The following is a 23,719-nucleotide window of genomic DNA, read 5'->3' as shown; positions in this document are numbered from 1 at the left end:
TAAAACATGATATTGCTCTTTTCTTAAAGTACTTGAGACAAACATATGTACACATTAAAATAATGTATAACAAGACACTATTATAAGAGGTATCAGCAAAGTTTGGGATTTTAGAAACAGAAGTAAAAAATCACAGCAAATGAAATGGGTTTTCAAGATTATTATTACTAAACCACAGAAAGGCTGTGGAAGTAAGCATTTTTAATTGCCTGTCTTGTTACGGGAAGTATCAGAAGGGACTGAAAGAGTTGCTGTCCCTTGGTAGAGATTAAGTATTCATCACATAGCACTTGCAGGATCCTGTACAAAAATAATCCAAGTTGGCATCACATGACTACAGTGAAGTCCGAAAAAATGATGTGTTTAGTGAGAAACAACGAATCCCTTCATTTCTTCTGAATATTCTTAGTTAAAAAAAGTGAACTTCAATCCTCATTGTATGTGAGAAAATTTCAACACACAAACACACCCATCCCTCCAAACAGTGGATGGATGATTTTGTCAAAACAGATTTCTATTACTGTTACATATTCTTTTCAAATTTCTGGCTTGAAAATATATTGACCGTAGTCACCTTTGGTCATTTTTAAGTTGGATATTCAATTCTGGATGAAGAACTAGCCAAAGAGATGAGATTAATGCACTGCCATTCAAAAACAAAAATGAGGATTTTTTTTTTTCCATTGCTAAATGTATGGGTCAATATAGAAGGATTGGCATTTCCTGAGAAAAAAATCACCTTAGTGAGGCATGTATCTGAGATAGACAGCAAGGTTATTCTTTCACAGGTGCTTTTATTTCCACTGCCTACACAGTAAAGTTATCTTTAAGGCAGCTAAGGTTAGCAGAGGAGAACTCACTCAAAATTTACAAGGTACTTTAACTTCTTTTTTCTTTTTTTTTTTTTTTAAATACAAAGACTAATCATATAAAATCCATTAATATAAGACAGGATGTTCTTATGCTCTGAATTAGTCTAGCTAACAAGCACAATAGTGATAGATAGTGATTCAACAATGTTGGACATTTTCTCATTGAAGTTCAGCTTTGTGTTTCAGAAAATCTGTCCATTCAGAGATGCCTAACTAATCATTCCAGTATGTAAAAAAAAAAAAAAAAAAAAAAAAAAGCAGAAAAAGCAGACCAAGGAAATATTATGCACTGTCAGTGCAGCAGGAGGATAGGAGGATAAAATACCCTGGAATCATAAAGATAAGATAAAAAGATAAAGTTGTGTTTAATAGTCCAGACATATGCACCTCAGAAACTGTAAGGCTAATAAAACTGCTGTGCATTAAGCAAGCAAGATCCTACAGATCTCATGAATAATTTAGGGCATGAGTGTTTTAGTATGATTTGTGCAATAATCCTGACATTCTCTCATCAGTACTTCTCAAAGCTGTGCGGTATTTCCTTGCTACTTTTCATTATGTTTCAAGGTTTTTTTTCAAAGCAGTAAGTTACATTAAGTATATTGATATTACTTCAACATAAAACACAATCTTGTCTTCATGTTATAGTAGCTATTAACCATAGCAAAAGCATTAAATTGAAAATCTTACTTCTGATAAACTGCTTCTCTGAGTAGTGACAGTTCCAACAACATCTCCACTCATTTGCACAGAGAGCCCTGAAGCAGCGCTGAGGGTCCTCCCCATTTGGCTCTTAGAGGTCAAAGATCGGCTTCTGTGCATATTGATGACACCTTCTTTATTTCCTTGATTACTAGGGGTAAGAGGCCGTGACAGCAAGCTGTTTGGGGTCACAGGTCTGCTTCCCGGTGTTGATGGAGTCGATGACCTGTTGGTTTGTGCACCAGGTGTTGGAGACCGGCTGTTTGCAAGACTTGAGACCTGTGCTCGGCTGTTAGTGGGCAACGGTGGTGATTTGTTTCCTTGGAGTTGAACATTTTTCCCCATTGGAGGCGGCACCTGAGGCCTTGGATTTTGGCCTTGTGCAGCTTGAAGATTGCCTTGATGGTCAGATGTAACTAAACTGTGGTGTTGGATACTAGGGCTTCTTGAGAGCCTTGCTTCTTCCCATAGTGCTAGGTCCTTTTCAATATCTGTGCACACATACAAACAAACACAAACAAAAAAACTTCTGTTTCTCTTAGGTTTAAAATTCTTATTGATTTTCTCTACTATAAGTGACAACATTAAATTGTGGAGAGAAAATCTATTCACCCTTAAGATATAAGGCATCAGAATTAACAGTTTCACATGATCATGTCCTCAGAAGTTATTTACAGTTGATTTACTGCACACACATCTATCCCACAGAAATACGATATTGCCACTTCATTGAATCATCTAGCTATAAATGTCACTACAACCTACAAAAACCTCTCTCATCTCATCAAAGTTCTCTCTCTGTGGCTTTTGCAGTTTCTCATTAGTATCAAGCTAAAATGGAGCTATGAACTAAACTCACAGTCCCTAGCCGCACTGAAGGGCAATCCAAAACTGGTTCAAGATGAGACTTTTGATTCTGGTCTCACTGTCTATTGCCCAAACAAAACTCTGGGGCTCTTCACCTCAAGTACATCTAGATCAGTGATCCTGCTTGGATCTGAATTTTGTACTGTGGTCTGCCTTCAATGTCTCAGCAGGTGAAGGGGTCCCCAAGGTCTAGAATTCAAGAGAGAAAGCTGACGCCCATTTGGTGTTCCAGTCCCCACCCTACACAGGAGGACTATAAGGAACAAGATCCTATTTAAAAATGGAACATTCAGGTGTAGTGAGGAAAGTATCTTCTGAATTCATGTAATTCGTATAAATGCTCCTAATGATATAAATCCAACAAAGTTAGCTGAAAGTAAGTTAGAATTTAGGTTAGAATAGCTACTAAAGTGAAAATTCTTTGCAAGTAAAAATGTCAAGAAGCTTACAGAGCAGTTCATTTCATCTCACACAATAGTTCTGAATTTTCACTCTCACTGATGTACTCTACTCTAATTTGATTCTGATGGTGACAGTTGCTTACCTTTAGAAAAGAAATGTTATTTTCCTTCAAACTGTACAAGCCAGAAGCTGTAAATCAGCATGGCTGCACTGACTTAATCACCTATTAAGTGAACATATATAAAATGTGGATTTCATTTTTATTTGCTCCTTAAGGTCCTAAAATAAACACTTTCTAAACTGCATATCAGAAAATCAGATTTTCTTGCAAGTCTTCTTACCAGGTAAACAGAATAAAAATAATATAAAATATTATAGGTATACTATATGTATAAAAATAATATTTTATGTAAAATAGTTAAATATGTGCCACCTTCAACATTAATATAGTTTGAAGTAGCACTTTGAAAACAGGAAAATAAGGTACATCAGGTTCATGTTACTACTTCAACACAAGATATTTCACATATTTAAAATACTATTACTAAAAAAAAAAAATAAATAAAAGTGATAAAAATAAAATAGTTGTGAAAGCCTCAGACAAAAGTGTCTTTCAACTCTTTAAAAATTAAATGTTTTAATGCTAGCCAATTAGCCAATTTTAAAATGTAGTTATTCTTTCTATCACACAGTTAAGAATATTTCTAATTGCCACCTCAACTTTACAATAATGTTACTAAAAACTGGCCTCTAAAATTAATTATTTCCATTTTGAAATAATTATGTCTTGAAGTATTCTTCCATAATGTTTTAAAAAAATCATTACATATCACTTTGGAATTTGTAAGATACCTGGCTCTAATCCAGGGGCCAATAAATGACAATGTGGGTTACCTGTTTTAAACTGATTTCTGTCTTTGCAAAATTCAGACCTCTAACTTTCCCATAGTGATACAGTATGCAAAGAAATTATCTGAATATTAAATGATTTAATAACAGCTAAATAAACATTTTTGTGGCTCATGTTTCCTTCATTTCATATAGTAAACAAGTCTGCAGGTAAACCATTTATGTTAATCATTTTTCCACATATAATTAACATATTTTCATAATGTAATTGTTCAGTTTTATTTAGCACAGGTTTTCCTTCAATAACAGCTTTTTAAACAGTAAGGAAAAACAAACCAAAACACATAAATCTCCAGCCACATGGTATTATTACCTGATACACAGTAAATACCAGAACTGAATTATGACTTAGGATTTTTTAAATCCCTTGTTAATGTCATTTAAAGGAAATTAAAATGCAGACAACAGAGTAACACAAAGGCATTTTACTTGCATATCAGAATGCCAGAATAAGGATATCATTCATAATACACCTACAAACTATGTATAGATGCACAACTGTTTATGCATTTAAAAGTTCTACTTGTGGTACAATATATTCTAGAAGTGTGCAATGAGCACAGAATGAGTATAACAAACAAAATGGGCAAGTTACTGGAATTAACTACCAAAGGGAAGAAAAAAACAAAACAAAACAAAACAAACAAACAAAAAAGCACAATTCCATTTACATGTGATATAAAACAGATACAGTAACACACGAGCCTGGATCTTAGACAAAAGTATTATTGAGCCATATGCAAGGAAGGAAAGGAAAACTGATTGCTTCAAAATTTGATTTTGTGAAAATGTTGTTTTCAAATACCAGGGTACCTAGGTACATGCTGACAGTTGATGTTACTCACTAATTTAGCTGTAGGCACCCACTTGTGCCAATGTTAAAAAGTCAGTTTTACACAGCGTGTTCATAAGAGAAAGGCAAGCTCCTTAAGAAGGTGTACGTGAGACAGAGGACTATTTTTCATCATTGCACAGGTAGTCCAAGTCACAAGTCAGGCATCTAAATGATGTTCTAGTATCGGATAGGACTAATTGATTACATTGCACCTACTGAAAGAACTGAAAGAGGGAGACTTGCTGATACCACAGACACTTCATCTTTTGCAAATGTATGAAAAAAATAAGGCTAAGCAAAAACACAGCATTATTAGCTGAGGTCCTCTGATCTGATTCTTCATTGAGGGCAATAATAAAGTTTTTACCTATTTTCTATCAGCATCTGAAAAAGATTGTCTTTTCCTTTGTCTAAAATACTGACATAGAAAGTTAAGTTACATTTTATTATCTCTTACTACCATACATACCAGCTAGATGTTTTTCCATGGTCTGAAGTTCTTTTGCTGCTAAGGAGTCCTTTAAGAGTTTCTGTCTTGGAGAACCTCCAGGTCTCACACCCATAGCATCCAGGGTCCAAGCTGGCTGAGACTTACATAGATAAAAATGCATTAGAATATTTTTAATGTACTTTCATATTTATGTGCAAAACAATTTTAAAAAAGGGGATGAGAACTCATTTAGAATAGTGGATCTGGTGGGGGTACACTGTGCAGAATAAATAATGCTCATATGCAAAAAGTACAAAATATAATTTCTTACCTTAAATAACATAAATAGTAGGTGTTGCACAAAATCAACAGTTCTAGGGTAATTCAAATATATACATGCACACGAGCACATTGAGACAACTTAACAGGACAAATTCTTCAATGATTTACATTCTATGCAATTCCAGTTACTTAGTGGGGGTTGCACTTACTTCAAATTACCATAACATTTGGCACAGTATCTCTGCAAAGCAGCACTTCTGGGAACATCACAGAATTTCCTAATCAAAACTGCCAGTGCTATTTTATCACTGCAAAAAGTACTCCTTTCAGGAACAGCAACTAAATCATTCAGGCAACATAGCCATTTGGAACAGATGCTGGCAAACATAACGCCTACCCAATCATTTCGCTATTGAATGGTGTGGTACTCAAAAGTTACCTGCATTTTCTGGAACCCATTCAGTAATTTCAAGTAATGGTTTTGAAATATAATGCTATGAGGTAAACGCAGTAAGTTTTTATATGCTTCCTTGAAATACACTAGAAGTATATGATGGAATGCTTAAGACTTGGTTATAAAAACAGTGAACAAAACATTAATTAAAACATTCTTAACAGCCTATCTGAAACAAATTTTACTTTATTACCTCAGCAAAACATTTCATCCGCAGTGTAGGGGGGGGGGTCTTACTTTCTCTGGTTTCCCAAAGAAATAAAGCTTATGCAGTGGTCTCATCATCATTTACCTCTTACTAATTTCTTAATCTTCCAGTAAATGTCAAACAAATTTAGAGAGGGGCCAGGGTTTCAAAGGCATTAAGCTGATGTAATCGCAGAAAGAAGAATGATTAAGCAGAAGAGGGAGACCTAAACTGGTGACCCCATTTAGGGAAGGCACACAGAGGTCTGCTGCTGCAGTCTGCCACGCTGTACCCAAGTCACCAGCAGATGAATGGGATCCTGCAAAGAGCTGCAGCACGTGGTGGTGCTCTCCTGGCTGGGCTCTGTCAGCATATAAAGGGTATACTATGGTTCAAAGGATGTACACAAAATCAAAAGTTTGCTATCCTCTTTGCCCACAAACAATTTGCTTTAACTGCAAACATTGTAGCTGCCTTGTGTTTTGTTTTTTGTTGTTGATTTTGTTTAATTAAGCATAATTCAACAGAAGTAAACTATTGTATGGGATATAATTTATAAATATAATCTTTTAAAATCTTTTCCAATAAACACTGTATTGTATTCAACTGATGACTGTGAAGCATGTGTCTTTTGTTAATTTGTTAACACAGATTTATATTTATAAAGCAACAGCTATACTGTGAAGTTCCACATACTTAAAAAAAAAACGCTATTCATATTTTCTTGCATATGAAATAGGTCATACTGCAGGTAATCCTACCCTCTTAAAACATTTTAAAAACACAATTGACATTTTTTTGATTTGCCAAATGTTTTTTGTTCGTTTGTTTGTTTGTTTGTTTGTTTACAGAAGTTCTACTCCAGTTAAATTTACCCATATTTAATCTCAGGTAAATATACAGCTGAATAAAACATAAATTACTCAGAAATTGAAGTATTCCTGCAAACACATTTATTTCATACATATTTTATTCACCCATTTCCCCAAGAGATTTTGAGAATTTGCCACTTCAGTCCAAGCTGTGAATTCTCCATCCAAATCATAACTTGGCTTGTTGATGTCACCTGTATTAAATTACTCACATCTGTTTGTTTCTAACAGATATTAGTTGCTCCATAACTACCTCTAGATAGAAGAGTAACTCATTGTATGAGTGATTCCTCTGAAATAAAAGAAACAAAATAAGAGATGGGAAAGAGTAATAGACCCTGTAACAAAAATTTAATATTCTGATTACTTATCCTATTTTTCCCATACTCTGATCTTCAGAATTTTATGGGGGAAAGAGGCCATTTTTATATAAATTCAACAGTGTATCTTTTCATAATTGGGAAAAAAAAAAAAAAAAGCAGGGCAATAATAACGAATATAGGGGGAAAATCCCCAAGGTTAAAAGGATGAACTCTTTTTATACAGTTTCATGCATAGATATAACTCAGATGAACTAAAGAATAAAAATTAGTCAGTGGGCTATGGTAATACTTGAAGACCAAATTGTTTGTCTGTTATTCTCAACTCTATTGAAGTTTATCATAAACAAATAATTATGGGTTTTCTCTTACCCTGTAACCTCTAAACACATAGACTTACAAATGTTATCCTGCTGAGAGGTTTTCACTCTCTGTCTTCAATTTTCTATATACAAAATGGAGAAATCTTTCACTTCAACAAATGTCTATAGTTTCTTCTTATGTTCCACCTTTTCCTCTACCATACTTATTTCCTTTATGTACAGCAATAATGTAAGACATACCAACTAAGGTGACTGAGTGAAAGCATCTCAGCCTACTGCCCATAACAGAAACTAAAATAAATGCAGAAAAATTATTTTTTAATGGTAATCATCACATTAAAAAATATTAAAATATTTAAATTAAATAATTTTCAGTTTGGAGACTCCAAATCACAAAGACAGAATAGAAGTCACAGAATCATTAAGGTTGAAAAAGACATCCAAGATCATCTAGTCCAACCATCCCCCTACCACTGATATCAACCACTAAACCGTCATCAAACATCAGCAATATTTTGCATGCTTCTATTCAGATTTTAAGATCTTGTATAGTTTTTGTTATAACTAGATATAGTTATACATCTTCTTATAACTAGATAAACTGTGCATATTTTTTTGTAGTATGTACTATCATAACTTGACAACATTTTGTCTCAGAATAGCATTTCAAAAGACCTAGTATTCTAATACTAGTTATAGAACATGAGATATTTAATAGTAGCAATTTAATTTAATGGAAAATGATGTGCTTATATTGCCTTAGAATTAAATACTCAATAGAAAATAATGATTTGGAAAATCTGAAAAAAAATATAATTTATTATGACATTAAAACTGCAATGTAATGAGTTTTTTGCTCCTTCACTGATGCTAGATATTTCAGGGCTATAAGAAACAATATTTCATTCTTTTTGGAGCCAGGCTCAAGTAATGTGTTATATACATATATATATATTTAAAAAAATAATAATAATTAACATGAAAAATATCTTTTAATATTTTGAGATTATGCATTTAAGTGCATAATACATAAACACAGACAAGATTTCTCTGTTTCTCCAGCAATTTATGTAACAGCCTTATTCCTAAAGGATAAGCACAAGCTGAAAGCAAGGGATGTTAATAAGGAAGCTCTGAAAGCATGTCAGTTCAAATGCTTTAGCAAGAAGAAATGCATTCACACAGCTACAGCAGAATTCAGTGTTACCATTTCTCTCCACTGGATGAATGGCAGCAGTTCAGATATCTCATTTAAGAGAGATTCACGCTTGCAAGTCATTTATTTAAACCTTCTTATTCCACTTTACTGAAAAGTGTCCTTTGTCTACAGGCCAGGTACAGCAGAGATAAAACAATCATTTTGGTTACCTCAGACTTTAATGATAATGACAGTAGACTGAAAGTGGTTGAAAAATTTAGTATGTATGCATAAAGTATATGTATACAAGAAGTCCTTTTCAATGCCTTCAGTATCTTCCAAACTGCAATTGCCCTTGATAGTTCATTAAGCTTTATAAATATTAGCACAAAATTTATAAATGGCCTATTCATATTAACAAGATTTTAAATCTAAATATGAGGATATTCCTGAAAGACATCCTTGCCTTTTAAACTTGTAAAAACAGCTCTGGGCCCTGTTCATGTCACCTTCAAACTCTGAAGGTAAGACAATGTCTCTTTGCACCAGAAATATGTTCAAAACCCTTGGGATATATTTGTTAAATTTTAAGGTCAACTATGCATTCATGTCTTAATTGGTTTTCTTTACATAACATCATTATTTCTTCACAAACAATATATTCATTAGTGTATTCTTTACTTAGATTACTTAGTGAAATTACTCCTAAAACATAAATTTAAAAAGATAAAGCCAAAGGCAATGTCTCTCATCACTGGTTCCCTGAACTTCTGAAAAATACTGTAGCTTACTGGGAAAGTCATGGTGGTACACAAATACTATTAAGGATGTCATAAGAATAAGAAAGTTTTTCAAGATCATTATAAGTACTTCAATCTGCAGCACAATGTCATTTTGATGGCATACATTATATAGCTTTTATCCCTAGGAAAAAAAAAAAACAACAAAAAAAAAACAGTGTAAATGTGAATGTCTTGATCTTGAGCTGAAACAACATGGGCTGGCCTGTAATATCCACAGACGCCCTGGGATTTCTGCAGATGTGCAACCTTTTGGAATATCTGAGGCCAAGAGGAAGGCCTCCAAACTACCTACAACATCATCTGGAAATTAAATACCTTTTAGAAAACAAACTGCCCCCTCCTGCTGACCATAAAAAAAGTATTAAGAAACAATGCAATGATATTTTTCTATGTCATTTGGGCCTACTTCAAATTAAAATGTCCAGGTACTCAACAGGCACGACCATGTACAAACATACATTCTCTTTTCAGGTGCAGGGAGAGTCCTCACCTCACAAGAGACAGTGCTTCTTCATTTTTAAAGATTACCTTTTAATGATGAATTGCATATTCACACCAAAAATACAGATAGTTAATCACAATAAAAAGGAGGTGAAATCTAATTCAATCCTGAGTTCCTCGCAAGTTGTATATATGTTACATATTTTGATTGAACTTTTATTCTATATAAAATTATATATTCTACATAGTTTTGCTATTCAAATGCAAATTTTATTGGTAACTTCAGGAAATAATATCGTAAAAAAGACCACCACACTTAATTTTCTTGTATAATCCACTATTTCTTTGTTGAATGGCTTGAATGTCTTAAACAGAAATATTTGACAGAGGTTCCTCCCAGTGCAAAAAATTCCACTTATTCAACAATTTGTTTGCAAGTGTCCTTTTCATCTGACCACGAAGCTGCCAAGGACAATTATTCAAGCTGCGGAACTTTTATACAATATTTTGTTTGAAGGTTAATCACACAACATTCATAATTTTGTAAGAGTTCACCAAAGTTTTAAATCTTTCAGCTACTACAATCTGTTCAAGCACTGGATGTGAGCTTCTTAACATGCTTTTTAAGGTACTGTAAAAATAATAAAGCTCCTCAGAGCTCAGATGCAATATTGGCAGCCACCTCTAATCCCCATCTCCCACATTAGGGGCTGTTCTATTTGAAATGCCGTGTAATTGAAATTATAAGCTTTCTGCTTCCCATGGCAGCCAGCCAGAATATTTTACACTAAACCTTACACTAGAAAAATGGTAGTTCAGGTTAACTTACACATAGGTTTTCTGTTTACAGGCAAGAGAGGAGGAAATACAGAGGCACCTGGTAATAACATTTGTTTCAGTTTTTGAAATATAACGACAATAATTGTTTTCTAAGTTTCAGTCCTGTTTTACTTACTGTTATTTGGACTAATAATTTTGAATTTGTCACACCAAAGATACCAAAGTTTTAGACAGGTAAAACAGGGCATTCGTAGATTTTTAATTTTTTTTTTTTTGAGTTCAGAAAATTCTTTCATTTTAAAATTACATGTTAGAAGATCAAATATTTTATATTATGAGCATTTTCAGTCCAGAACACATTTACCATTCTGTCTACAGCAAGAAAGATATCATTGGAAGTGCCAACCATGAGCCCCATGCAATGCCTACCAGTGGGGCTAATGGAACTGAACCTGTGAGGGGCCAGGTCTTTCCACCAGCTGTCCTTACAGCCAAGGGCTGAAGTCTCCACAGGGACACTGGGCATCCATGCCATGTGTCACAAGGATTGGGCCAGTACCTGGGCAGCTAGGTTTTGCAATAACCAAAATGATGTCAGGAAATAGAATACGAGGAGGTAAGAAGTGAGAAAGCACTTTAGGTGCTTTCCAAAGCAAAAGAGAATATTTTAAGTAAGAAATTATTGCTTTGCAACTGTGCACTCAAGATGCCATATCTGTTTTATGAAACTTGTTTCATATAGATTTCTAGACCAAAAAATTTCAAGGCATTTAATTTTAAATATGCTGAATTTCCACATACTTACAAAAGTGAATTTGGATTTGAAAAAGAAAAGAAAAGAAAAGAAAAGAAAAGAAAAGAAAAGAAAAGAAAAGAAAAGAAAAGAAAAGAAAAGAAAAGAAAAGAAAAGAAAAGAAAAGAAAAGAAAAGAAAAGAAAAGAAAAGAAAAGAAAAGAAAAGAAAAGAAAAGAAAAGAAATACTAACTCTGGATATGTAATATATAAATAAGACCTTTATAATTCATGCTACCTCAGAATCACACTGCTGTTGTGCCAGATGTCATAGGAACCTTAAAATACTTATTTTAATGGCTTACCTTCTAATTGCTAAACAGTGACCCCAATCCAGCAAATGACATTTAGTTAAATACAGAAGCTTAGGTGATCTAAAATTGTTGGTTATAGTGAAACTTGTACAAATATTGTTACTTCCCAGTATTGTTCTGAGAGAAAATGAGGGAAAGCCTAAGACAGTTTCTATCAATTACAATTAAATTAATTAATTACAATTAAAATTACACATCACTGGAATATAGCTGTATTCAACTAATACCATGAATTAAAAGTTTATTTTTTCTTTGTGTGTGAAGCCTCAAATCATTTCACAAACTGAATTCCCAATTAAGGAATTTCTGTATTTATCATAGAAAATCCTGTGTATATTCCATCTGGGAAAGCAACAGAGAAGTTCCAAAGGAGTAGAGAAAACAAGACAGAATATATTTAAATCAGAACACCTCTATAAAACAATTTATTAGAGTGTTTTTTCCCACAGTAATAAAGAGCAAAAACCCAAGGAATTCTCATGTAAAAATGCCTTTTGCAGTTGAACATCTTTTCTTCCCCCTACCCTACAACCTTCTTTCTGTTATACTTGGATTGGTTTGCTTTACATGGATAATTTGCAAAGAAAAATACACCTTTTCATGTGTATATGACAGGAAAGATGAGTGAATGCAAAGATTCACATGAATAAAAACAGTAAGTATGAGTCCTGTTACATTCAGTTGGCAAAAGAAGCAACTCAGAGTGAAGGCAAAGGCTACTCGGTGTGAATTGCCCACTGCATCTGCCCTGATTCTTTCTGTTAGTTACTGTAAATTTGGTTGATTCCCCAGATACTTTACTTTTCCATTACTGTCAGAATTCCAGCCAACCAAACTTTTCACTAGTGTTTCCGTTCAGTGTTTTCTGGAAGATTTCTAGCCAAATATTTATAAAACTTGTTTATACAAATATAAAGTAGAATAAGAAAAAAAAAAAAAAAAAAAAAAAAAACTTTGCATCTTGCCTAACACTTTTTATTAAACTAAATATTTGTCAAGAAAAAAAATAATAAAAGAGTCCTTCAGTAAACCACAATCTCTAAGGACATTCTGAATGCTTGCTTCCACTTTGAGTCCTTGCAAAACCCTTGGGAAGAGTGCTGATTCCTGTAAATACTTCAAACTGATTTTCAAATATCAACTCTCTTTGAGAAAAATAAACCTTAGCAAAAGATTCCGTTAAAAAGACTAAAGGGAAAAGGTCTAATTACAAAAATTTCCAGTCTTTCCAGACATGTAATACCAAAAATATACGTTACAACAACATCATAATGTAATCATAGTATAAATTACACTGAGCAATGTTATAGGCATAGATGTTGCATGTCTCTTCATATTATTGGCATCCAGGCTGCATTAGCCTCCACATGATCTTATGTGTGGACTTGCATACTGAACATGAAAAATATAACCTGTATAGCTTTTTTCTGAAGACTTTCTAAAAATACTCTTCCATAATTCTTGCAGCTTTGTCCCACAATTTTTCTCAAAACACTTCTCTGAAGGTCAAGGCACATTTAAAGATTAGTCAAGTATACATGAGTAGAGAGAAATTTATGATAATGACCAGTTTAACTAGTAACAGACTCATATTACCCTAGTGGGACACAGTACCAGTATTAAATATGGAATATCGTCACCTAGATCAGGAATTTTTAGAGGTAATATGCACATTTGAGTGAATGTCATGAACCAATTTGTTCAATATATGAGAAGTGTCTGATCAACATCATATTTATTCTACTTCTTTCCTTATCTTGTAACTCATATCTCATATAATATCTGAAAATCAAGTATAGTCATAAAAATGTATTTTGGTATTAATTCTGAGGCGCTCTTCAGGCGTAATTCTTATTCTTTTAAAGAATTTGTGAGAATTCATTGCATGAATGCAATCTTCATAGTTTCCCTAAGGGGAACCTCAGTTCAATCTCTATATTTTGTATGTGAAGATTGTCACAGAATAAGTCTCACTGGAAGTTATTAAGGGACCACAGAACAAAATATTACTTCAGAGCATTAAAATGCAACAGCAGTTGGATTTTATTTTTTTTATTTTTTTATTTTTTTGAGAAGATTTAGATACAGACAGACATCCAGTGTTTTTTTTCCAAGAGCTCAGGAAAGGGAAGCTAGTTGCCCTTGCCCTCAGGAAGAGGTTGGGTTGGCAGAGCAATAGCTGCAACTTCTGGTCTTGACTTCTTTTTGCAGCAGAGGCAGTAACAGCAGTCACGTTAGAGGGTTTCAAGGATTTAGTCCAGTCAACTTCACCACCTCTGGCAATCTACTATTTTAGGCAACTTTATCACAGAATGGCCGAGGTTGGAAGGGACATCTGAAGATGACCTAGTCCAACCCCCCTGCCAAGCAGGATCACCTAGAGCATGTTGCACAGGATGGCATCCATGCAGATTTTGAATATCTCCAGAGAAGGAGACTCCACAACCTCTCTGGGCAACCTGTTCCAATGCTCTGTCACCCTCACAGTACAGAACTGCCCCCTCATATTCATCCAGAACCTCCTGTGTTTCAGTTTGTGCCTGTTGCCTCTGATTCTGTTTCTGGGCACAACTGAAAATAAGAGACCAGCTCCATCCTCTTGATACCCTCCCCTCAGATATTTATACACACTGATGATGCCTCCCCTCAGCCTTCTCTTTTCAAGGCCCAGATCTCTCAGCCTGTCCTCGTATGACAGGTGCTCAGTCCTCTAATCATTTTAGTAGCCCTCCTCTGGTCTTGCTCTGGTAGTTCTATGTCCCTCTTCTATTGGGGAGCCCAATACAAGTACCTATGCCTAGAACAAGCATTAAATGATAGATGTACACATTATATGTCTGTTTATAAACGTGTACACATAGCAAGATTTTGCTAAGAAATATAATGATCTTTTATTTTCCTTATTATTTTTGTTTTTCCATGTGATTCAATTTATCTGTTCCTTTTTTCCTATGCACATGTCTGTGGAACTGAAAAATCAAAGCTGGTAGCCATGGGTCCAAACCAATAAGAAAATCATGTAAAAAACATAAGAAAGTGCTGCAAAATTTATTACACCTCTCTGTTCACTACTGTGAAGAGAAGTAGAAATGAGGCTTGAGTGAGAAGCTGAAAGCAATGGCTACTGAAGTTCTGCTCCTCATTCCCTTTGCCCAATATCCACAAATGCTCTGTGAGCTTCTGGCAGTCCATGTTCTCAAAGATCTTTAGGAATTAAACAGGAACTCTCTGTCTGCCAACTGCTTTGATAACATACTAAGTGTATTATAGATTTTTGATTGTTTAGTATTTTTAGCTTTACTAGCAGTTAGCTGCCTGAAAGACTGCAGGATCAGTCTGCATTGTCATTTTCCTTTTTTCTTTAATCCTGCCCAACAAATACTTAACAAAAACTTTGCCAAAAAATACTCACTCATCTTACCAATATTAAAGTGTGCTAAAAACAGGATTGCTATGAGTGGACAGAAATTAATGTTTCCTCTTACATCTGTCTGAAAGTCTGTAAAAACAAATAACTACTGTCTTTTCAAATAATTTGCCTGAGGAAAAAAAAACAAAAAAAAAACAAGCCCTTCTTTAACTTGTATTCAAATTTCTGATGCAATACAACTAGCTCTAAAGTTCTTATTATATAAATTTTCAAAAATTGTTAAATTTTAAGATAAGAGAACTGATGAAAATATCACCACACATAATACTGCATTATTTAAAAAAAAAAAAAAAAACACAGTTCAAATAGACATATCTTCTTTATCAGTTTCCAAGTAAACATTACTGAAAAGCTGAATTATAGTTGAGATGTTATATCAAATTTCATAATAAAATTTAAAATTTAAATGATGTTGTTCTGTCCATTTTGTAATATTGTATATTATAAAACTCTTAAAATGGATATTTAACCATTAAAGAAATATTTAAGGATGTACAGACATAGTTTATAATGACTGAGCTTTCAATGGAAGCTATATAAGTTAGGCCAATAAAGTATGTGTTCCCATGAAATGATAATAATAGATTTCTAAATATCACCATTCCTGGAATGAAAAAAAAAAAAAAAAAAAAAAACAACTTCCATAGAACTGAATATTCAGAAGGGATGGGCAAATTAAGCTTTCCTTGTTTAGGATGACATTGCTGGCAAGCAAAACTTTAATCTTTACATACAGTCTAATTTTTACCAAACTATTCTTAAAACTTACAGGATTTCCCATAAGGGAAGATACTTACAGATCCTGCCACTTGAGAGGCACTCTCAAATTCATCAATATCTTCTGTAAGTGTTTCAACCCCAGGTACTTGAGCTGTTCCACAGAGGTAGAAGAAACATAAATCACACTAAATAATTAACTGTTAGTCACTTTGAAAATAAAATATGTATACATTAACTGCTGGGAAGGCAAATGTAGCTACCATACAAGTACTACTTTTCAGTTAACACTTCATTGGAATTTAATTTATGGCTAATTTTAATTTATAAGCTTAATTAAATGAGAAACTGTATCTCTAACATGAACAGAGTGACAAGCAAACTTCCTTCTGCTGCCACATGTTTTGTAGGTTATTATATTTCTATTAAAACTAAAAACTGTTTGTCCTTTGCACAATGGAGTAGTGGATCCTCAGTTTTAATAAACTCTGTTAAAGCAAATGTAATTGATTCAATTAAACAAGTTAGGATATAGTTAAAATATTTGAAATAAGAAGTTTCAGTCATTTTAGGCGACATTTAAGGCTATGCAGGCTATAATTTTTACCCATAATGTCACATTTGTAAAAAAAAACAAAATTTGCTGAGCAATCTCGATTTTTTTGTTTTGTTTTGGTTTGTTTTTTTTTGTCTGTCACATATGTAATGAGTTAAAAGGCTGTTTATTTACATGTAGCTAGAATCATAGAATATCCTGAGTTGGAAGGAACCCACAAGGATCATTGAGTCCAACTTTGGCTTCACACAGGACCACACAAAAACTAGACTATGTGTCTGAGAGCATTGTCCAAACACTTCTTGAACTTTGGCAGGCTCGGTGCCATAACCACTGCCCCAGGTAGCCTGTTCCAGTGCCCCAGCTCCCTCTTGGTGAAGAACCTTTTCCTAATATCCAGCCTGAACCTCCCCTACCTATGTCAGAGAAAGCAATTTCCAAGTAACATGCTATGCAGTTTCACTGTTTGCTTGTCAGTCCAGTAGGCAAATTGATGCTGTTCATAAACCATCTAAAAACCAAGATGCCCTTCTCTAAGTTCTGCTGTTATTCAAAGGACACTTAGCAGGGAGGTTCTTATGTTTCTAAAGTGCCCTAATTTGTCAAACATCTCAGATTATACTTCTTATAAAAACTGAACTGTGCTGAAATACAGCAACTGTGGTTACCACATTCATTGCATTTGCAATACTGCTGTATTTCAGTACAGTTCAGTTTTTATAAGTATAATTTGCAATGAATGTGGTAACCAAATGAAAGTGGAGGAAGAAGAGGTGATAATGATGCAGTGTTGAGAAGTGGTCAGAGAACTGTTCAGGATTTTAGAGATGATGCCACATTTTTGCCACTGCTGTATCTGGTTCACAACCCTAATTCCCAAATACTTTCATCCTTTTTAATTTTTTACCTTAGTCATGCAGTTCATTCTGGAATAGAACTGTATGTGTTAATTACAATCCTATTTCTATTGAACATCCCTAATTTCAAACTTTCCCCCACATCCAAATGCCTGTTTTGAACTTTAAATTTTATTGTCACTTTAAAGGAAAGACAAACTTTGAAGCTATATATCCTAGTATTTTCGCATGTATCAGGTGGAAAGGTGAGCTGGTTAACTACAAATAATATAAACCAGTGACTCTTGTTTGATAGGGAATTAAGTATGATGTGAAATTTGCTTAGCAAAATTTATTTAGCAAACTAAATATTATGTATCACAGCATAATCTGTAGATCTAATAACAGAATGGAATAGGAAATGCATACCATGTCATACATGCATACCATGGCATAGCACAATATAACCCATCAGTTTCGGTCCAAATACATTGTTCCAGGAAGAGCCACAAAACAAGTCTTTGTCCACACCTCAGAAATATGTAGTGTTGCATACTGCATTGAAAAGTAGCTCAGGTTGCAAACAGCTTTTTTCAGATATGCTAGGCAGTTTTAAAAGTTTAAAGGTCTATGCTTTACATTCATCTGACATTCAGAGTTTACTCCCTAATGAGGTATTGTGTTTTAAACCTTCTACAAGAATGCACTGACTGCAAAGATCTTATTTGCAATTTCTTTCCTGCCTCACATCATGGCTCTCACTCCAAGGGTATTGTACTTGCCAGCAAAAGAGACTGAAATAAGTGAAACAAGATCCTACAGTACTTATAGGCAACTGGGAATAAATGAACACATGCTTTTACTGATACTGTCTCTTTATATAAGTTTAAAAAAATACACATTTTTATATGACCTGTACACTCCCCCCACACTGAGAAGAATATAGAGGCTGACAGACACAAACTTTTACCAGATCAGTCCTGTTGCAGTGTCTATCTTTTAAAACCTCAGCCCTATCTGTATAGAACAAGAGGAGGACTTGCTGGAGGACTGATCCATGAGACTGGACTTGTACTGTTATCTACACAGGAAGTTTACAGTGCAGTCACAAAAGTTGCTTCTACTAATAAAAATCAGGAGCCTAGCTATTGAATTCTTCCCTTAGTTATTTCCTGTGAAATGGTCCAATGGGAAAGAGAAACAGTTTTGATGGGTATCATTACACAATAAAAAGAAAAAGCAGCGTTAGAGCATCTTGTGCTGTCCAATCTCAAGACCTGATTCCTGTCTCTCATTTTTACTGCTTAGATCAGACACAACTCTGCTCAATTCAGCAGGATTGCACTAGAGGGAAATCAGTGCAGTGGTTAATTAGAGTCAGGTCCAGATTGTCAGTTGAGTCAGTATTGTGCCTGATGCTGCAGGTGATCTTCTTATATAGTCTATTGCATTGACTTTATTAGGTGGAATTGCTTTAGTAAGGCTTATTTATAAGAGCTGTTAGATCAGATGTGCAGCCAATTACTTCTGAACCTGGTTCATCTGAAATCCACAAGAGAGGTGCTCCAGATCAAACAATTTAACAATTTCTCACTAACCCATCAAGGAAAACTGCCTCAACTTTACTACACATTAGCACCTTGCTTGCATAATCCTGAAAGAATGGTTTACATCAGCACTTTGAAATTTATAGTTTTCTCTCAGTGAGGTAATTGGTACAGATAAGCAAGAGTAGAAAATAAACTCTAATAAACTTGGGAACCAAAACCTGTTAATCATTTTTTTTTTAATGATATAATACATTCTTAAGAAGACATAACTAAAATTTAAAGTGCAACTTGATGCTTTTGTTATTTAGGGTTTTCTAACAGTATCTTTAAAAGTCTCTTTTATCATCTTCTTCACATACACAATATTTATTGGAAATAAATATTTATTTATTGGAAATAAATATTAAATACACAGAAAACAAGTAGTGTGATGCATTTATAGGAAAGATGGATAGAATGGGCAGCTGCCTGAGTTTTGCACCTGTTTGTATTCTGTGCCTACTTGCAAAACACAGATCTGTTTTTGTTTGTTTTATCAAAAATTAATACTAGCCAACATCTTAGGAAAAAATATACTTTGAAAGGCTGAACATTTCTGAGAGAGCCTCTTGACAGAAATTTGGTAGTACCTTACTGTTGACCTCAGTCTTTCTGCCCTAGAAGCTATGCTATTTTCTAGCTATTTAGCTAATGGATTCATGTATATTCACAGACATGAAACAGATGTGGTTATAACAACATGAATCTTGTTACCTCATCTACCTTTTTTTTAAGGGAAAATGTTCTCCCTCTTTACTATTACCATACTGACTACAGAGTATTCAGAGATATATTAAGTGGCCCAAGTTAGATGGCTATAGCACTACTGTGGTCCACACTATGCAACCACGAAACATTCATTTGCTTTGTTAGACGTATCTACAGCATCTTCGAACACCTTCCTTCATCCTGGTGCCTTTGCCACCTAGCAAGAGGTGGCAAATTTTACTGATTTTCTGCTCCCAGTAAATACAAATGAGCCTACAGTTTCAGGGAGTGATGGCAGATTAGGTATAATTCTGCTACAAGAACAAGGGTACAGAGGAAGGGAAGAGGAAGGCAGAGACCTGTTCAAAACAAATTGTTTCATATTCAATTCTGCATATCCCATAATCTATCCCAAACAAGCCAGCACCATATCCCTTTCTTGGGATTATTCAAATAAAATAAGAATTTTGCTTTCCTTTCAAAGGGTTTAAGTGCAGTCATCAATCTGTCTTTCTTGTTGATAATCCTCATCTAACTTGTAAGAACTTAATATTTTGAGATTTTTATTCCCTGTATATATATATATTTATAAAGTCATCAGTGGCAGAGGACAGGAAAAACAAATGGCATAACTGCATTAAGCCTTTAATCTTTAAAGACACACTAGTTACTAATGTTGACATATGTTGCTTTACAAATGTGGTAAATGAACAAAATGTCAGGTTGATGTCTTACCTAATAGCATTAAATAGCAGATATTTAGTAGGACGATTAAAAATAAAATAATAATAAAAACAAAGTTATGATTTGTTTTGCATTAATTAATCAAGATGGCTAACATATCTGCAGCTACTGAAGACTAAACTGTAAATCAAATCTTTCAATTAATGGACTCAGCTGGTCCTGCCCAGAATTACAGGAATTGATTGAAAGATTTATCCTTGCAGAATCTCTGTCCAAACATCTATTCCTTTCTGTCTCCATTTCCAGTGACAAGATAAAGTTAATCTTCATCAACTTAATCTTTTATAAGAAAGCAGGGCATTCTCTGACAAGATAGCCCTTAGGAAGTGCTTTTTCCATTAGATTTCAGGTGTTCTGTTCAACAACCAGAGCAGAAATTGAAATAGGGCTGTGTCCTGACTGCAAATTACCACAACATATACTTGTGTTGATATAAGGAGAAAAATTGTACTTGAGTTTTTGTAAAAACTCCTTTATATTGAATTTTTAATTGTCAGTGGTGCTCTGAGAGACCAGAGAGGCATTTCTGATACTTAGTTTAAAAGTGGAGGAGAAATTATTTATTTTTCCTATATATTATTTGAATCCTGTGGCTGCATTTGTACTATTAAATTAAATATTCCGAAGACCATTCTTCATCACAGAGGCCAGATGGGAAGGAACAGCCCATGTTTATGTTATTAAGCTATGTTACATCCAAAATACTGTGCTAACATACAAACTGTCTGCTAAGGATGAATACTGACCCCAAATATGCCTTCTTTTGTGGTGCTAATCGGCCACAGCCAAGAACATGTCATGGACTCTTCTAACATATTTAAATGTAAATGATTGAGTTCATGTGCCCAGGAACACCCTCTGGAAATGTTTAATCTTCTTTTACAGACATAAAATTTACTCTTAAATTCAAGATAGTGGGGTGAGTTTTTTTGATGGGCACCAAATATTTATATAACTCACCATCAGAGTCTGACATTGCTGGCTCAGATGTTTGAGATACCATGGAGACATCTTCTGGCCTTTCTGCCATATTATCTCCTTGCAATCTAAATTGTGGAAAAACAGAACAAAAACATATGCAATCACATTCCATAGATAAGACACATAAGAATGTTAACTGACTACATACCTCTCAACACCACTGACCTAATTAAAAGAGTGGCTTTGCTGAGAAATCAGCATCCATGGTCCAATCACATCATTCCAGATTGTTTAATAGCCAAAACCTGACTCTACAAAACAGTCAACTAAATCCTACCTTGAGTATTTATACAAGACTCATTTTAACAACAATGGATTTTCAGTGGTATCACATGTATATGAAACTCTGCAAGCATCCTTCACTACGTTCAAAAATATTTGAACCAGACAGGATTGTACTGAGTGTCTGTGTTGATGAGTTGGCAGCAGGGTGGCGGCAGGGTTGGCCTCAGTGAGAAGACGCCAGGGGCTGCTCCATGCAGGACACAGATGGTTCTAGCTGGCTCCAGTGGACCCACCACAGGACAAAGCTAAGCCTGAAAGCCAAGACAGTGGCACCTCTGAGAAAATGCATTTAAGAAAGAGAAAGATATGCGAGACAGGTAGAGGAAGAGGGAAGGCGTGGGAAAGAGCAGTAGGAACATCACAGTAAGAGAAGGAGGTGCTCCAAACACTGGAGCAAATATTTCCCCAAGCTTGGTGTGAAGACCATGCCAGAGCCAGCATCCATTGCAGACTGTGGAGGACCTACATGGGAGCAAGTGGATATTTCCTGAAGCAATCATGGCCCACGGAGAGCCACAACGAAGCAGCACAGAGAAACTGTTACAGATTGACCACAACCCCCATTTCCCCTGCACTGCTGGTGGATGGGAGTAGAGGAGTCTGTGAATGAAGAAGTGAAGTTGAACCTGGGAAAACGGGGAGGAAAGGTGTGATTGTAATATTAGTATTCTTGTTTCTCTTTAGCCGAGTCAATTTCAATTGGCAATAAATTCAATTAATTTTCCCCAGGTTAAGTTTGTTTTGCCCACGACAGTAACTAGTAAGCAATCTCCCTGTCTTAATCTCAACCCACAAGCTTTTTCACCAGAATTTCTGCCCCTTTCCTGGTGAAGGCAATGAGTGAACAAGCAGCTGAGTGGTATCTTAGCCAAAGTAAACCCACTACAAGTAAATACACACAAGAGTATTTCCTCCCTTTTAAAAGAAAAATCCAGACTTTATTGAAGGTATCATCTTCATGCTTTCCTCCTGCATCGGCTGACTGCAGTGCCTTGGCAGTAATTTACAAAAATAAATCTGTTGTTTTTCAAATGAGTATCCCAAGAGTCCCACCATACTTCTTCAGGTTCCTATGAATCCTGAATACAGATTTTACTCTGAAGAGATGGTCTATAGTGCTTAACACAATATAACTGCCATTTACATAAAATTTATTTTAAGTTGAATTTATTCAGACATGAAAAGAATAAGAAAAATGCAAGCCAGTTTTGCAGAGCCCAGGAATTATAAGAATGCACTGAAGTAAAACCTTGGGGAAAGAAATAACTCATCTCTTAAAAGAAGTTCCTTTCACTCTGTATTCTCACTCTCTGCATCTGCTTTACATGAGTCTTTGAATTAACCTTTGAAACCAAACAGAATCTCCATACTTGCCCTATCTGAATTTCACATTTTATGACTTGCACATTTATCTAACATATCTTCTAAATATTTTTTTCTCCCCAATAATTAAGTTTCTGTCCTTTTAGGACAGAAAACTCAGTATAAATTCATAATGACTCTTACCTGAGGAAGCAGCTCCATAGAACTCAAAACTCCTTAAGGCAACAAAAAGATAAAACTTAGAAGTTGTAAACCCAATTTTGAAAATGAATTCTATGAATCCCTTATAGCTGGTTTGTAATGCTCTACTTGCCAATTCTTTAAAAACTTAACTTATAAAGCAGGCTCTTCTAAAGACAACAGTAAAACAGAAACAAGCACTATTGTGTTTGCACTATTACCATAAAGATATTCAAACAGGGAGAAAAACTCCAAATGAAATAACCATGTAAGGGAGGAAGACCTCAAAAATCACATCATTTGCATTTGCATTAAAACTGACCTGCATTACATACAGACACATAAATACTGCAAGCATGTATTTAAGTGTATAAGGATATACATGGAATCATAGGAAACAGAAGCAATGCACACTTGTCTGCAACAATTCTGATAATTTATCTGTGCTTAATTAAAAGGAAAATTAATCCAACTTTCTCTGCTTATATTGCACTCCCAAAAGATTATCTCTAGAAGTAGGTAGGAGCTGCTTCATTTATCCCTTCAGAATTCTACAGATTTTGTAATTCATTCCTATTATGAGATTTCATAAATATCCCTGCCCTCCCCCTCCCCCCCCCCCAAGAAATCAGACATTAACTATTTAA

At 34.7% G+C, this 23,719-nt stretch overlaps 1 protein-coding gene across 6 annotated transcripts in view; it reads right to left on the bottom strand.

Annotated features, from left to right (window-relative positions):
• The window catches only part of C2H8orf34 (chromosome 2 C8orf34 homolog), a 188,309-nt gene that overhangs the window by 34,915 nt on the left and 129,675 nt on the right, over nt 1–23,719 (bottom strand). For all 6 annotated transcript variants that reach the window (XM_068672046.1, XM_068672047.1, XM_068672045.1 and 3 more), the window contains 4 exons: nt 21,264–21,349; nt 15,951–16,024; nt 5,057–5,177; nt 1,563–2,065 (listed from right to left, as the gene is read on the bottom strand). In XM_068672046.1, coding sequence (XP_068528147.1) covers nt 1,563–2,065; nt 5,057–5,177; nt 15,951–16,024; nt 21,264–21,349 — 784 coding nt within the window. The remainder of the gene's footprint in view (nt 1–1,562; nt 2,066–5,056; nt 5,178–15,950; nt 16,025–21,263; nt 21,350–23,719) is intronic.

The sequence above is a fragment of the Anas acuta genome, chromosome 2 (genome assembly GCF_963932015.1).
Source record: "Anas acuta chromosome 2, bAnaAcu1.1, whole genome shotgun sequence".
NCBI lineage: Eukaryota > Metazoa > Chordata > Aves > Anseriformes > Anatidae > Anas > Anas acuta.
Note: the sequence above shows the minus strand (reverse complement) of the source record. Positions and strands in the feature narration are given on the sequence as shown.